The sequence below is a fragment of the Scyliorhinus canicula genome, chromosome 16, assembly GCF_902713615.1.
Source record: "Scyliorhinus canicula chromosome 16, sScyCan1.1, whole genome shotgun sequence".
NCBI classification, from domain to species: Eukaryota; Metazoa; Chordata; class Chondrichthyes; order Carcharhiniformes; family Scyliorhinidae; genus Scyliorhinus; species Scyliorhinus canicula.
In genome coordinates, this window is record NC_052161.1 from 53,210,071 (window position 1) to 53,227,444 (window position 17,374).

The 17,374-nt window shown below is 44.2% G+C and overlaps 1 protein-coding gene across 9 annotated transcripts in view; it reads right to left on the reverse strand.

Annotated features, from left to right (window-relative positions):
• Positions 1-17,374, reverse strand: part of LOC119951075 (coiled-coil and C2 domain-containing protein 2A-like) — a 610,180-nt gene that overhangs the window by 300,081 nt on the left and 292,725 nt on the right. For all 9 annotated transcript variants that reach the window (XM_038774117.1, XM_038774121.1, XM_038774113.1 and 6 more), the window contains exon 19: positions 11,888-12,035. In XM_038774117.1, coding sequence (XP_038630045.1) covers positions 11,888-12,035 — 148 coding nt within the window. The remainder of the gene's footprint in view (positions 1-11,887; positions 12,036-17,374) is intronic.

Genomic DNA, 17,374 nt, shown 5'->3' on the forward strand with positions numbered 1-17,374 from the left:
GGCCTTCACCAGCTCCTATTTTCTATGTTAAAACATCCAGTACCCCTGGATAAAACTCCAGGGGCAAGATTCTGTTGCCGATGTTGAAATTGTGACAGACGTCGGTTTCATACCAAATCACAATTCTCCAATGATTCAACAGCGGCATCAATGCGTTCGAGAATGCAGTAAACACCCTTGCCATATCAGTCGCGGGCCAAACCCGGTATTCACCAGGGCTTCTTAGATAGTGCGCCTCCACATGAGCGAACTCTCGACGGCGAGTTCACTTGTTCTTTTAAAAATCGTGAAACAGGTGCCATGGCTGCTGAGGGGAGAGAAGGGGTACGGAAAGTGTCCAACATCACCATAGTTTGCTGACAGTCGTGCCGCTGGCCAGGAGGCTTCTTCCTGGTCCGGAAAGGGGGCTGGGGGGGGGGGGGGGGGGGGGGGGGAGTAGCATGGGATGCCAGGAGGTGGGGCTGTGTGGTCGGAGTGAATAGGCATGAACACCATTGTCAGTGCCTACAAGGCAGCCATGCAGCTGCGCCAGCCGCTGTGAACTTAGGGCCACAGGTCATATGGGTCTCCCCCAGAACACCCCCAGGTGCTTTCTGGCCCCAGCCGACGCATCAGCGGGATGGGCATGCTCCAGCACAATCAGTGTGATCCTGTTGGCTGGGATAAGTGTATGTGGGGAGCGAAGTGTATATATGCGGCTGCAGCTTGTCAGCCTCTCAAGTGTCAATCATGGACCCAGTGAATCCCAGACCATTTCTCATTAGAATCGATTGTGATCCATGTGACGCCAGTGCTAACCCCTTCACGGTCACTGAATCGGTTCAAGTGCAGCGCCAGCTTTGCTGTCATGGAAGTCCATGAATCCTGCCCTGGAGTCAACAGTTAGTCACCAGCCGTATGTCCCTGTTATTATTCATTTTACTATCCCTCTGTGACACACCTACACATTTTGCCCTTGGTGACAAGAAAAGTCACCATAAAACAACTATTTCATACCAAATTTATCGAACAGGACATCCAAAGCTATTCTCTCCCAATCACCCTGTGCATTCATTAAGTGTCTGTCTTCTGAGGGCTTTTGTCTTGCCTGGTGTTCCTATGCAGTATTACCCCAGTGACTATAGCATGGGTGATGCAAGGCAGCTAACTTTCAGTGGGGAAGACTGCCAAGGGGCTGCTTTAGCTCTCTCAGCTAAATCGCTGGCTTTTAAAGCAGACCAAGCAGATCAGCAGCATGGTTCGATTCCCGCACCAGCCTCCCCGGACATTTCATTTTCATTTTCAATGGCATACAGGACAACCTTGAGAAGCCCTGGTTTCAAACTTGCAGCCTTGGCATGGTGGCAGCAATGTGCACAGGCTGGCTGACAGGCAACAGCAATGGCAGTGGTGTATTGACAGTGAATGCGGTCATCCTGAGTGAGGACATCATAAGAACATAAGAACATAAGAACTAGGAGCAGGAGTAGGCCATCTGGCCCCTCGAGCCTGCTCCGCCATTCAATTAGATCATGGCTGATCTTTTGTGGACTCAGCTCCACTTTCCGCCCCGAACACCATAACCCTTAATCCCTTTATTCTTCAAAAAACTATCTATCTTTACCTTAAAAACATGTAATGAAGGAGCCTCAACTGCTTCACTGGGCAAGGAATTCCATAGATTCACAACCCTTTGGGTGAAGAAGTTCCTCCTAAACTCAGTCCTAAATCTACTTCCCCTTATTTTGAGGCTATGTCCCCTAGTTCTGCTGTCACCCGCCAGTGGAAACAACCTGCCCGCATCTATCCTATCTATTCCCTTCATAATTTTAAATGTTTCTATAAGATCCCCCCTCATCCTTCTAAATTCCAACGAGTACAGTCCCAGTCTACTCAACCTCTCCTCATAATCCAACCCCTTCAGCTCTGGGATTAACCTAGTGAATCTCCTCTGCACACTCTCCAGCGCCAGTACGTCCTTTCTCAAGTACGGAGACCAAAACTGAACACAATACTCCAGGTGTGGCCGCACTAACACCTTATACAATTGTAACATAACCTCCCTAGTCTTAAACTCCATCCCTCTAGCAATGAAGGACAAAATTCCATTTGCCTTCTTAATCACCTGCTGCACTTGTAAACCAACCTTCTGTGACTCATGCACTAGCACACCCAAGTCTCTCTGAACAGCGGCATGCTTTAATATTTTATACCAAAATGGATAACCTCACATTTGTCAACATTGTATTCCATCTGCCAGATCCGAGCCCATTCACTTAACCTATCCAAATCCCTCTGCAGACTTCCAGTATCCTCTGCACTTTTCGCTTTACCACTCATCTTAGTGTCATCTGCAAACTTGGACACATTGCCCTTGGTCCCCAACTCCAAATCATCTATGTAAATTGTGAACAATTGTGGGCCCAACACGGATCCCTGAGGGACACCACTAGCTACTGATTGCCAACCAGAGAAACACCCATTTATCCCAACTCTTTGCTTTCTATTAATTAACCAATCCTCTATCCATGCTACTACTTTACCCTTAATGCCATGCATCTTTATCTTATGCAGCAACCTTTTGTGTGGCACCTTGTCAAAGGCTTTCTGGAAATCCAGATATACCACATCCATCGGCTCCCCGTTATCTACTGCACTGGTAATGTCCTCAAAAAATTCCACTAAATTAGTTAGGCATGACCTGCCTTTTACGAACCCATGCTGCGTCTGCCCAATGGGACAATTTCTATCCAGATGCCTCGCAATTTCTTCCTTGATGATAGATTCCAGCATCTTCCCTATTACCGAAGTTAGCTCACTGGCCAATAATTTCCTGCTTTCTGCCTACCTCCTTTTTTAAACAGTGGCATCACGCTTGCTAATTTCCAATCCACCGGGACCACCCCAGAGTCTAGTGAATTTCGGTAAATTATCACTAGTGCATCTGCAATTTCCCTAGCCATCTCTTTTAGCACTCTGGGATGCATTCCATCAGGGCCAGGAGACTTGTCTACCTTTAGCCCCATTAGCTTGCCCATCACTCCCTCCTTAGTGATAACAATCCTCTCAAGGTCCTCACCTGTCATAGCCTCATTTCTATCAGTCGCTGGCATGTTATTTGTGTCTTCCACTGTGAAGACCGACCCAAAAAACCTGTTCAGTTCCTCAGCCATTTCCTCATTTCCCATTATTAAAACTCCCTTCTCATCCTCTAAAGGACCAATATTTACCCTAGCCACTCTTTTTTGTCTTATATATTTGTAGAAACTTTTACTGTCTGTTTTTATATTCTGAGCAAGTTTACTCTCATACTCTATCTTACTCTTCTTTATAGCTTTTTTAGTAGCTTTCTGTTGTCCCCTAAAGATTTCCCAGTCCTCTAATCTCCCAGCAATCTTTGCCGCTTTATATGCTTTTTCCTTCAATTTGATACTCTCCCTTATTTCCTTAGATATCCACGGTCGATTTTCCCTCTTTCTTCCGTCCTTCCTTTTTGTTGGTATAAACCTTTGCTGAGCACTGTGAAAAATCGCTTGGAAGGTTCTCCACTGTTCCTCAACTGTTCCACCATAAAGTCTTAGCTCCCAGTCTACCTTAGCTAGTTCTTCTCTCATCCCCTTGTAATCTCCTTTGTTTAAACACAAAACACTAGTATTTGATTTTACTTTCTCACCCTCCATCTGTATTTTAAATTTCACCATATTGTGATCGCTCCTTCCGAGAGGATCCCTAACTATGAGATCATGAATCAATCCTGTCTCATTACACAGGACAAGATCTAGGACCGCTTGTTCCCTTGTAGGTTCCATTACATACTGTTCTAGGAAACTATCGCGGATACATTCTATAAACTCCTCCTCACGGTTGCCTTGACTGACCTGGTTAAACCAATCGACATGTAGATTAAAATTCCCCATGATAACTGCTGTACCATTTCTACATGCATCAGTTATTTCTTTGTTTATTGCCTGCCCCACCATCTCGTTACTATTTGGTGGCCGATAGACTACTCCTATCAGTGACTTTTTCGCCTTACTATTCCTGATTTCTACCCAAATGGATTCAACCTTATCCTCCATAGCACCGATGTCATCCCTTACTATTGCCCGGATGTCATCCTTAAATAACAGAGCAACACCACATCCCTTACCATCCACTCTGTCCTTCCGAATAGTTTGATACCCTCGGATATTTAACTCCCAGTCGTGACCATCTTTTAACCATGTTTCAGTAATGACCACTAAATCATAGTCATTTACGATGATTTGTGCCACCAACTCATTTACTTTATCATCTGCATACTTCACAGAAGGTATGTCAGTCCTCCGCAATCCTAATAATGTAATGAAGTGCTTCGAGAGGTTGGTCATGAAGTGCACCAACTCCATATTCCCAGAACGCCTAGATTCACTGCAATTCCCATACCGCCACAAACGGTCCACAGCTGACGCCATCTCCCTGGCCCTACACTCATCCCTAGAACATTTTGACAATAAGGACTCCTACATCAGACTCCTATTTATTGACTTCAATGCCATAATCCCAGCCAAGGTCATATCAAAGCTCCAAAACTTAGGACTTGGCTCCTCACTCTAACTGGATCCTCAACATTCTGACCCACAGACCACAACCAGTAAGAATAAACAAATCCAATCCAAATCATCTGGAACACAGATTGCTGGACTGCTGTGAAACTTTTTAATGACCTTTAAGCACTGCTGTCTGTCACCACGATGGCTGTCTGTCACCACGATGGCTGTCTGTCACCACGATGGCAGCAGTCTGTGCCTGCAACCCACTGGCGACCCAGTCCATCCCAAAGAATGTCAAAGACTCAGCTACACTGGGAAGCCAGTGGACTGCAGAAGTTTCTATTCTCCAAGGCTTGATCTTATGATCTCTTACTTGATCTCATGACTCTTAGGGCAGCACGGTAGCACAAGTGGATAGCACTGTGGCTTCACAGCGGCAGGGTCCCAGGTTCGATTCCTTGCTGGGTCACTGTCTGTGCGGAGTCTGCACGTTCTCCCCGTGTCTGCGTGGGTTTCCTCCGGGTGCTCCGGTTTCGTCCCACAGTCCAAAGACGTGCAGGTTAGGTAGATTGGCCATGCTAAATTTCCCTTAGTGTCCAAAATGGTTAGATGGGGTTAATAGGTTACGGGGACAGGGTGGAATTGAGGGCTTAAGTGGGTCAGTGCAGACTCGATGGGCTGAATGGCCTCCTTCTGCACTGGATGTTCTATGCACTTATCTCCCACAGGTTCAAACAACACAGGGGAAGGAGAGTTTTCTGTGTCTTGACTGGGACAAGTGCATCAGAGCAAGCCTCATCACATCTTACAAGGGCACCTCCAACAGCTCAGAGACAGTCACCTCAGTGGGCCCTTGCGCAATTAGAAAGGATGGTATTAGGTGATGAGCATGTCACAAGTGTGCAGGGGAAGGTGACAAACCAGACACAGCTGGGAGAAGTCCTCTCATGCAATGGAAGTCATACACATCCATGCTCAGCTTAACACAGATTCAGAGTCTTGAGATTCACAAGAAAGCAAGTTAACGGCACTACACCTCATTGGGCACCATCACCTTCATCTCTATTGGCACCTCCACAACAAGGATGACCACCATGTGCATCACAGCTACAAGCAGATATAAGCAAACAGGCTGTCTCCATCTCATCCAATGTCACAAAGGAGGTGTTGAGCAGAAGTGTCTGAGAGTGGAGCCACATTGAACAGAACATGGAGTGAATCACTGAGGTTTGTTTCACCTGTTAATATGCACAGAAAGATTCACAAGCTGTTAACTTTTTAAAGGTGATGAGACAAGAGGGATGAAGTGCTGAAAGACCGCAAAGGTCCTTAAACAGAGACAATGAAATCTCTGAACACATCTGAATCCTTCATTGGCAGTAAAAGTGAATCTATTCCAGAGTATGTTATCAATGAACATGTTCTCACAATCATCTCAGAGAGGGTTCTAGACCATGCCAGCCTCATGGGTTAAAGGGTTCGGCTGAAAAGTACTCAAATTAGCTGATCCTTGATGGTCATGGCAAGCTGTTGACATCCTTGAGATCTACACTGGGTCCAGATATCCCTTGTGTAGCTTGGGACACCTTTGCGTTCTGCATCAACCTCCTTTATTTGTCTTCTCTTTTGTCCGTTGGACTGCGTCTCCTTCTTCAAGGTCCAAACCTCTCTGGAGGGCCATGTGATGGCGAGAACAGCAGACTACAATAATGTCTTAATCCCTGACAAGAGTGTCCTCCAAGGTGCATCCAAACAAGTATAGGCACTGGAACCACAACTTGAGAAGCCCAATGGGCTTTCCAATGGTGGTCTTGAGAGCAAATGGCTTTGGTTGTAACTTTGCCTCAGGGTCTCGTAAAGGCATGAATATGTATCTTTTCAAGGGATTACAATTGTCCCCTGTAATCTACCTTTAGTAACTTGAGGAAGTCAATGATAGGAGAACAGAAATTTGTTTAACTATATACAATATTCTGCTCAAGGCAGTAACACACTCCCACACCAGTCTTTGCTGGGAGAACTAACCACACTGGACCCTGCTTTGGGCCGGCTTTTATGTAAGTCTGTAACGAGCTCCAACTGGGTGGCTTCCACCACATATCTGGGAAATTGTACTCCACAAGTCCTACAGGGAGATCAACAATGGTTTCCCCGTGGTCCTTATGGGGTTTACAACAATATCCATATAGTCTGAAGGGTGACGTGAAGGGCTGCAGCAACCTGGGCCAGCTGAGCATTAAAAGAGTGGAAGACCATCCCTTTAATGAAAGTCACTGACCAGTTGCTCAGTGCCTTGATAGCGAGGTGGGTGCAGTTAATCATGCCTGCACATGGAGGAATCCAACAATAAAGGAAGGATTCACTGCCATTTGTGTCTGCGAGGCCCTATCTATGTGGAAGTGAATGTACTGGTTAGCTGTACAAAAAAATGCATTAATAATGATAATAATAATAATCTTTATTGTCACAAGTAGGCTATAATAATAATCTTTATTGTCACAAGTAGGCTTGCATTAACAATGCAATGAAATTACTGTGAAAATTCCCCAGTCACCACATTCCGGCGCCTGTTCGGGTACACGGAGGGAGAATTCAGAATGTCCAAATTACCTAACAGCACGCCTTTCGGGACTTGTGGGAGGAAACCGGAGCAGCCGGAGGAAACCCACGCAGACAGGGAGAATTTGCAGACTCCACGCACTGTGCCACGCACTGTGCTACTGTACCGCCCATAATCACCTGAAAGATGCTGTAGTGTGCAGCCGTTTGCAAAATGTCATCAAAATCCATAGCTGATTCTTGACAGGAGCTAGAGGCAAAGATGTTCAAACCACAGTGACTGCTGGCAGAGGGTGGCTAGCAAGGTATGAGGTCTTCTGTGATGAGGACAGAATTCTCAGTTTCCTGCAATGCTGGTTCTCCAAATGCCAGGCAGTTCTGCTTTCACCAGTTGATTGATTGATTGATTGTCACATGTACCGAAGTACAGTGAAAAGTATTTTTCTGCGGCCAAGGGAACTAACACAGTACGTACATAGGAGACAAAAAGAATAATCGACAGAGTACATTCACAAATGGTACATCAACAAATAGTGATTAGTTACAGTGCGGAACAAGGGCCAAACACAGTCGATCAGATGCTGACAGTATGGCCCTCATCACCTTCCTACCCCTCATAGCACCTCTGCCCTCCTCAAGCATGGGGCTCTGCCCTTCCAGTGCCCCCGGGTTTGACCTTTAGTTGTTCTTCATTGTCACCAGGCTGATCAATTGTCCTGTATTTTAAGGGGTTTCCCCGTAGTTTTACTATTTTAATTATTTCACCCTTAAGGGATGCCTTGTGTCCAGAAACGGCCCTAGGGTTGCTGGCGCCCCGGGCAAGCTAAACTTCGGCACCCTTATACATACTCTAAAATTCTTCATATTTTGTAATCATTACATTTGACAATCATTTCACTAGAGTTCCGGTAAGTTTGATGGTCATTAATCATTATCATAAGCATGAACAAAGTTAGCATTATTTGTGTTGCAGTTAGGCATGTCACGTTTATGTTCTTTTAATCTAATAACTAAATATTCCCAGTTTCGTCTATATTACACGGTTTACACCAGCATTTGGTTTTTCTGAAATATTATTTCTTACTAACATCGACTTAATGGTAGAAGTGTACCTAATAGCTATATTCACATCGAGATCACATCTGTTTGTAAAATCGTCTGTGGTACGTAAAAAATAGCTTCCTAGCCCAGGGGCTGTATTTTTACGTGGGTCCTGCACTTGACTTGACCGGAATTCAAGTAAAAATAGCCAACAGAAAATGATTTACGGTCACGTAAAAATAGACACTGTTGTAAAATAAATTAAAAACAGTCAGATAAATACTTCATAAAAATTATGAAATAATTTGTCACGCACTCCTTGATGGCGCCCCCTAGCACATGGCGCCCCGGGTGACTGCCCGAGTTGCCGGTACCTTGAGCTGGCCCTGCTTGTGTCTAGGGCAGCCTGTGGGAGTCTAAGCCTGGGAGTCTCAAAGAACAACGAACAATACAGCACAGGAACAGACCCTTTGGCTCCTCAAGCCTGTATCGGTCATGATACCAACCTTTGCCAAAACCCTCAGCACTTCCTAGTGCCATATCCCTCCATACCCATCCTACCTATGTGTCTGTCAAGATGCCTTTTGAATATCGTTTATGTATTTGCTTCCACAACCTCCCCTGGCAACGCGTTCCAGGCACTCACCAGTCTCTGCGTAAAAACCTGCCTCGCACATCTCTTCTAAACTTTGCTGCACGGATCTTAAAACTATGCCCCCTGGTGACTGACCCCTCCACCCTGGGAAAGAGTGCCTGCCCATCCACTCTACCCCTGCCCCTCATAACCCTGTAGACCTCTATCAGGTCATCCCTCAACCTCCAGCTTTCTAATGAAAACAGTCCGCGTCTATTCAGCCTCTCCACATAACTAACATCCTACAGACCAGGCAACTTCCTGGTAAACCTCCTCTGCACTCTCTTCGAAGCCTCCACATCCATCTGGTAGTGTGGCGCCCAGAATCGTGCGCAATATTCCAAGTGCGGCCTTACCATGGTACTATGCAACTGTAGCATGACTTGCCAGTTTTTATACTCGATGCCCCGTCCAAGAAGGCAAGCATTCCACATGCTTTCTTGACTACCTTGACCACTTGTGTTGCCATCTTCAAAGATCTGTGGATCTGCACGCCGAGACCTCTCTGACTTTCTATATTTCTAAGAGTTTTACCATTTACGATATATTTCCCCTCTATGTTACACCTACAAAAATACATTACCTCACATTTGTCCGGATTAAACTCCATTTGCCATTTCTCTGCCCAAGTCTCTAACCTATCTATGTCCTGCTGTATCCTTTGACAATCCTCAACATTATCTGCAACTCCTGTTGACTTTGCCATTTTTTTTGTAAGCATTAGTGGCTGTAGGCCACTACTGGGAATTATGATCCCCAGTTCTTCACCCTCCACCAGCATCACTCCCCTACAGCTTTCTCATTGCTGTTATGACCATCAACCCCCCACACCCCAACTACTCTTATGGTCACCAGCAACCTACCTGTCCCCTCGCTGTGGAAGCGCCCCTTATTTCATAGAGTTAGTCACCCTTATTGCCATTGGACACAAAATGCAAGAGTTGTGCTCCCATTGCCAAATGCTGCCTTCCTTGCTCTCATGTGGTTCCCCAATTCAAACTTCCCTCCTCCTCTTATGCCCCCACAATGCTTAGAAGGTGACAAACCCCTGCACTGCCCAAGTGCTTTGTAACCACTCTCCCTGAAAATTGCATAGATCCAATGGCACTTGTGTGGCAATGACTGAGTGCCCTTCTCACTCATTCTTCATTTGATTGGACGCACCTAACTTCTTAGGTGGCCAATATTTCCCCACCAAAATCTCAAGTTCCTTTCTGAGCTCTCAATGAGACCTTTAACTAGCTGAATTGTATGTCTATGAAAATCGGGCAGGATATAAGGGATGGCCTTGCCCCATCCAGATAAAACTCGCCGGTGATGAGAATGGCGATGGAAAACCGCAAGCCGGCCGACATCACTGATTTCCATGCCCATCCACCTTCCTTTGCAGCCCCAGCCCACGGACTCTATTGCAATAGATGTCATTAACATATCTCTGTGGGCACAATGAAGTCACCTTCAACATACTAATGCCACCATACTCATTTGTGACAGACTTGTTCCTCAGAGTTGATGGATTAAAGCCCCGCTCCACCAAACCTCCACAGCGTACAGCTGTCAAAATTTGGGTCCCAGGAGTTTTCTCATTACTGAAGTTGGATTACAGTCTGTAGTTAACAGTTTATTCTCTTCCTCTAGCAAAACCGTTACCACTGCCTATTCTCCTGCCATAATTTGCATATTTAAGGATGATTGAAAAACTGTAACCAATGCCTCTGGCATATCTGGCTTCTGTCAGCACCCTACATTGATGCCAGGCGTTAAAGTTTGTTGATTTAAAAAATATATTTCCAGTACAGGAATTATTCACTTCTGCCATCCTTTGTACGAATTGACAAAGAATATGCAATATTTACATACCTTAAATAACTAGATTTCTGATCATTCAACTGCATCTTTAACAATCCACCAACTTTTAATGAGCCTTTACCATCAAAGATTGAGGTCTAAAGCTAGTAAAATAATCCATTGTAAGTAAGATAACCATACATTAAAATAACCATACATTAAACGCATAGAGCAAAGGTCTGAAGCCTTTAATTGATTGCATATCCTACAGAGTTCTTCACAAAGTTCAGAGTAGCCTGTCTTCTAGGACGTTGCATGTTTTTTACATTCAGAGATTAATTTATCTGTAACTAAACAAAATAATATATTCTATATCTTACTAGAGCATAAACATCAATCACCTTTGGAATCATGACATGTCAGATGGAGAGCCTTGAGTGATGTTTAGAGGGCTTAAAACTTCATGATAAAAACTGGTGCGAACTAATACAAAAGGCATCAATATTATGTGGACAAATGTATTTTGAAAGATGTACAAATGGTGAGATTATAACGCAGGGTTAGAAAATGAAGTGGAAGGAAGAAATTCAGAAGGCTGAGTTCAACTGATTGAAAAATAATTGTTTGTGATCTTGGTGTTGGCTGTGAGCTCATTCATTAATTCCTTAATGAATTGATTCATGCATTAAAAACTGATATTTCTGGTATGTAGACAAGAACTGCAACCTTTGTCTAAATTATAACAAAAATGTAACTACCAGCGCCACTTCTTTTATAAGGTAATTATTAGCTTAATTATCTTATACCCTTTTCATCCTTTGAATCTGTCCTTTCACCTCCCCACTCTACTTTCTCTGTACTTTCCTTTTAAATTCCAATTTGGTTTCAATATTTCTATTTATCCATTGAATTCTATCCTTTGTTGCACCCACTTTTTGGCTCATAGAAATAGGTCAAATGTGCAATCAATTCTTCATATCTGAAGATTCCTAACTGTTGATTCGGTGTCCAAAAAACAATCCAGTTCAGTTAATTTACTCTACATCCCCTTTTCAACTATGGAATTTTGCATTACATGACAGAATCTTTAACATTGATTGTTCTATTTTCACATCAAGCCCAACTATGTTGTGCTTACAATTTCCCAAATGTTCCCTACATCACACATTACTACATGAACTATGTGAAAAATATCTGATAGATTACGGTTAAAGACTAGGAGAGATCTACAAAGGAAAGTGAACAAGAAGACAAGAACTGGAAAGAAACTTTGTGATTATAGAGACAATAATGATTAAATATCTGTTGAATAAGTCCTTATGAATTAAAAACAGTGCAGTCCACAATTCTTTACCTTTCTTTATAGGTTTTTGGTTTTGGTGCAGGTGGTGCAAGGGCAATGCCATCCTTACTCACTCCCCATGATACAGTATATAACAACTTTCCGGATGTCAGTAACAAATAGTTTTCAGATTTATCTTCTTGCAACAAAAATGGTGTATCTATGCATAGAAAACAAGTCAATTATTGAATTAGGAAGACTACTTAATAGTTTGTATTACAAATATTCAATGCACCAAATTTATAGGGTTGGATCTTCAAATCGGAGTTCCAATTTCTGGAACCCAACCATGCTCCACGCCAGTGTCAGTGACGCAATGCTATTTTCAAATGTAAAATACCTAATTTGGTCGGGGGAAAGTTTTGCACTCTATCAATGACACCGGCATGCAGCGGCCTGGAAGCAGGGCATGGATCCAGAGGACCCTTTCAAAAGGTGAGCAAAGCCATGACTGGGCTTTCTGTTTACTGAGGACATGTTGCAGGAAAGTACTGATTGGGCTGGCACAGGTAAGGACAGACATGCATGGGCAGAACCAAGGGTCTGGATTCTCCGTCGGCAGGATGCTCCATTTTGCCGGCAGCCCGGGGGTTTCACGACGGCGTAGGGCTGCCCAACAAGGGGAAACCCCATTGACTAGCCGGCGTAACTGAGCATCCCGCTTGCGGGGTGAAACAGAAATTTGGCGTGGCGGAGCGGAGAATCCAACCCAAGGTCTTATGATGTCTCCTTTGAAACGTTGTTGGAGACAATGCCAAAAGATGAGAAATTATCTTTCTAGCATCAACAGCAGGAAGTTACCTCAAAAATTAACAACTGATCTAGCATCAATTGCCATTTGTGGAAGAGAGTTCCAAACATCTGCCACCCTTTGTGTGGAGGTGTTTTTTAACATCTCTCCTGAATGGTCTGGCCCTAATTTTTCGACTATGCCCCCTTGTTCTAGAATTTCCAACCAGTGGAAACAGTTTACCTTTATCTATCTTGTCTGTTCCTATTAATATCTTGCAGAATTCGATCAGATCACCTCTTAACCTTCTAAATTCTGGAGAAAATAGGCCTGTTAAGATCCTGGGAAGGCGAGTGGCAAGCAACACCTAGGTGACAGGGCTCTAACCTGGTATGCAGCATCATGCACACAAGCTGAGCAGACCCATAGGTCTCCCTAACATTGTCAGAGCAAATGCCCAGTGAGATCATCTAGATGTCAGCCTCACATATGGTGCATAATTGAGAAGGAGGCATCACTGAAGGGCACCACAAATCATGTCAATGTCATGCTGAAATGGCTGAGGGAAGCAAGGCTACTAATATATCCTGAAAAATGAGCATGCAACTGACTCAAGTTGGCCCAAGAATTTGTTGCCAACTTTCACAACCTCTCAGCATTGGATGAGGCAGTGCTTGATTTTGAGTGGTTGCAAACACAGGCTTCATACACACTTAACAAGTCATCCTTTTGATAAATCTTATCCATAAACCGTAATAGAGTCTCCAGACTTTCTTCTTAGTCTAATTGTTCCAATTCCAGTTCAGAAAATACTTTGCTTTGGATTTTACTCTCATAAAGTAGAGAAAGAGCCAATGCCATACCTTGTTTTTTCTTTCCCAAGGCAGTTACCTTAGTCCACGTAACAACTGCACTTCTCCCTTGGTCGTACGATCCCCTTTCAGAAAATAATGGTGGATAGTCATATCCGGCCATCTTTATTCTAGGTTCAGCCACATCTTTTTTTTTCCTTCGCACTCTCTCCTTGGTTGATGCAGATTTTTTTTTTCTTCTGGAAAAGTTGTATCTTTCAACCCTTTACATTTACACAGCAACCATCTTCTGCTACCACTGGTAGCCTCTGGCTGCTGTTGAGTAAAGAGTCAAGAGCTCTGCTTCTTTTCCCACACACCTTTATTTGTCCTTGAACACACTGCACCAAACTCTATCATCACATCACATGCCCCAAAGGCCACCTGTTGCCTCTTGACATATCAGTATAAATTATTGGATCAATGAGACATCTAATTGGAATTTAACCTATTCCTTAACACCGGAGAGGGTGAAACAGCGGTGGAGACACAGAAAGCGTCAATCCATAAGGTGGAGGAGACGGCTGCTGGCCACAAGGATCATATTGCCTTTTTGAAAGCAGAGATGTTAATGATGTCAAAGAACCACAGAATAAGTGACAAGATGTTCGAGCAGTTGGTGAGAGAGAGGGTCTTTGACCTCCCCCATGAAGTGGACCGGGTTCATCAGTCGTTGAGGAAGGAGCTGAAAGCTGGGGAACCGCCATGGGCGATTATCGTACAACTCCATTGATATTTGGAAAAGAAAAAGATCCTGAGGTGGGGAAGGGAAACCCATGTATGTAGCTGGGAAGGACATACTTGTGTTGTTACTCGTGTCTTAATAAAGCTCGTAGTCTCAAATGTGGAGAAGATGCTTTATTGTAAGTTCGTTCACTCTTCATAGCTGTTTCCTAAGGTTACCTTCAGTGTTCCTAGCTGATGTGGGTGTATCTGTGTTGCCCCAAGTTCTGCCCTCAGTGAAGTGTGTCCTCACTTCCTGTCCCCGTCTATTTATATGGCTCTCCCATGCCCCCTCTAGTGTTTGCTCAGTTGTATTGCATCTAGTTAACTTGTGATCACCACATCCCCCTTTTTCTCTTTACATATTTTCTGTACATCGTTAAAGAAAATTGTACATCGTGTCCCGGTGTATTTATAGCTCTCCCTCTGGTGTTTGCTCAGTTGTTTTTAGTATCTAGTAAATCTATGGTTACCACATCCCCCTTTTTCTCTTTACATATTTGCTGTACATCGTTAAAGAAAATTATAGAAAACAGTTACTTATGTTATGCGTATCTATGCAGGTGATGGTGCTATTGCATATTGTACAAAGCCAATGTAGTTATATGTCCAATCTTAATAAAAACATTTATGAGTCCAAACTTGATGAATTTGTTCAGAGCTTTTTTTTCTTTTTGTTGTTGATGACGTGGTGATATTGATATTGCAAGTCCGCTGTGAATGTTGTTGGTGTTCCTTATTATTTTAAGTACCCACTGCATCATCCCGAGGTGTTTGCATGGTCCCCTCACTGATGTTGACTGACATGGACTTTTTTTCTGTGCTTGTGGTGTTGATTTATTGTCTCATCCGCCTTGGATGCTGGTGTGCTTGCTCGTTCTGGAGCAGACGTGAGTTTGTGCGATTCGTTGTCATCTCATGACATGTTTGTAGTCTTGTCATCGTTTTGCAGTGAGCTGTGGCATTGTCCTTCATGTGCCGAGTAGTACCATTGTGTACAAGTCGTTGTTTCATTGCTGTTGTTTCTGTCGTTCCTGTTTTTGTTGTTTTCGTTGCCGTACTTGTTGCTGTTTTTGTCGTTTCTGTCTTTGGTGTTGGCACTGTCGTTGTTCCTGACTTTGTTGTTTTCGTTGCCGTTCGTGTTGCTTTTGTTCTTTCTGTTGTCGTTCTCGTTTCTGCTGTGCTTCTTGCTATTGTTGTTGGTCTTGTCGCGCTTCATGTTGCTTTTGTTCTTGCTGTTGTTTGTCCCGTTTCTGCTGTGCTTCTTTTGACTGTTGTTTTTCTTGTTATACTCTATTCGTGTCCCGAGTGGATAATTTGAGTCATTGAGCATTTCGTCTCGAGAGTGGTGCGAATGATCTGATGTTGCATCAGTGCAGGTGACATCAATCATTTGTGGAGAATTGGATTCCTCATCTTTGCTTTCTTGGTGCTCCTCTTCCGGAGTCAAATTCTTCTCGATTCCATTTGACGCGGTGTCTCTGGATTCTTGGCGCTCCTCTTCTGGAGTCAAAACCTCCATGATTACAATTGACGTGGTGTCTGTGGACTTCTGGCGCTCCTCTTCTGGAGTCCAAATCTGCATGATTTCACTTGACGTGGTCTCTCTAGACTCTTGGTGCTCCGCTTCTGGAGTTGAAATCTTCATGATTTCTGTTGATGTTGTCTCACTGGACTCCAGGTGCTCCTCTTCTGGAGTCAAAATCTGCATGGTTTCTTTTTGCTTGGTCTCTCTGGACTCCAGGTGCTCCTCTTCTGGAGTCAGAATCTGCATGGTTTCTTTCGGCGTTGTCTCTCTGGACTCCAGGTGTTCCTCTTCTGGAGTCAAAATCTGCATGTTTTCTTTCGGCATCGTCTCTCTGGACTGTTGGGTGGCCCGACTCTGTGCTTCTGTACAGACAAGCTGAGAACTGTCAGTCTCGCTGTGATCCTGTACGTCGAGTGTGATCACCTTGTCACTGTCTTCGCATGCAGTGGGTAGAGGTGCATTGTCTTCTTCTTGTTCATGTGAGCTTGTTAGATTTTCATAGTCTGCTTGTGGTTGCTCAGATATGGCAGGTTGACCTTCATGGTCTTGTGCATGCATGGTGTCAGTGGTTAGATGTACGTTGTCTTCTTCTTGTTCCTGTGAGCTTGGCAGACTTTCATAGTCTGCTTGCGGTTGCTCAGATACAGCGGGTTTACCTTCATGGTCTTGTTCATGCATGGTGTTCGCCAGGGAGTGTTTGCTTGCATCCCTTTTGGAGTCTTTCATCACTCGCACTGTGGAGCCTGTCATTGCTCGCTCTGTGGAGTCTTCCTGTGCTCTCTGTGTGGCGTCGTCTTCGTCTAGGGTATTGCTGTCATCCAATGTATCGACGAGCTGCCATGGCATCATGGTGTTGGATTCATCTACCATGAGTAGAGTCGTGTTGAGCTTTGCAACGGTGTCGCTGATGCTGTGATCAGCATGTCCAAATAACTCCTCCATGTCTGAGTAGTATTCTTTGATACCCATTTCATCTTCATTGGCTTCTTCTACCACGAGTTGATTCGTGTTGAACTTTGCGACCATGTCGCTGATGCTGTGATAAGCATATCTGACTGACTCAGCTGTGTCTGAGTAGTATTCTTCGAAAACCAAATCATCCTGGTTGGATTCGTCTACCACGAGTTGATTCGCGTTGAACTTTGCGACCGTGTCGCTGATGCTGTGATAAGCATATCCGACTGACTCAGCCATGTCTGAGTAGTGTTCTTTGAAAACCAAATCATCTTGGTTGGATTCATCTACCACGAGTTGGTTCGTGTTGTGCTTTGCGACCGTGTCGCTGATGCTGTGATAAGCATATCCGACTGACTCAGCCATGTCTGAGAGGTAATCTTTGAAAAACAAATCATCTTTTGTTGTTTCGGAATTCTTTTTGTTCTCTTCACTTTGGGTGGTGCAGAATGCTTTTTTCAGGGTGTTGTGCAAGTTGTTTTTAGCTGTTGGTTTAAGTTCAGGCGTTTTTCTGTGTTCTGAGGCAAGAAAATTTGTGTTTACCACTTTAAGTGTCTGGTTTCCAATTTTCGGGCATTTCCCTTTTAAGTGGGCGTAGTCGGGATGCTCAGACGTCATGACGTCACGCGCAGGAATGCATTGCGCATGCGCAAATCGGCCTTCCTCCTTCACTGTGCGGTTTTGTTTCCATTGCGCATGCGCGGCGTGCGCAT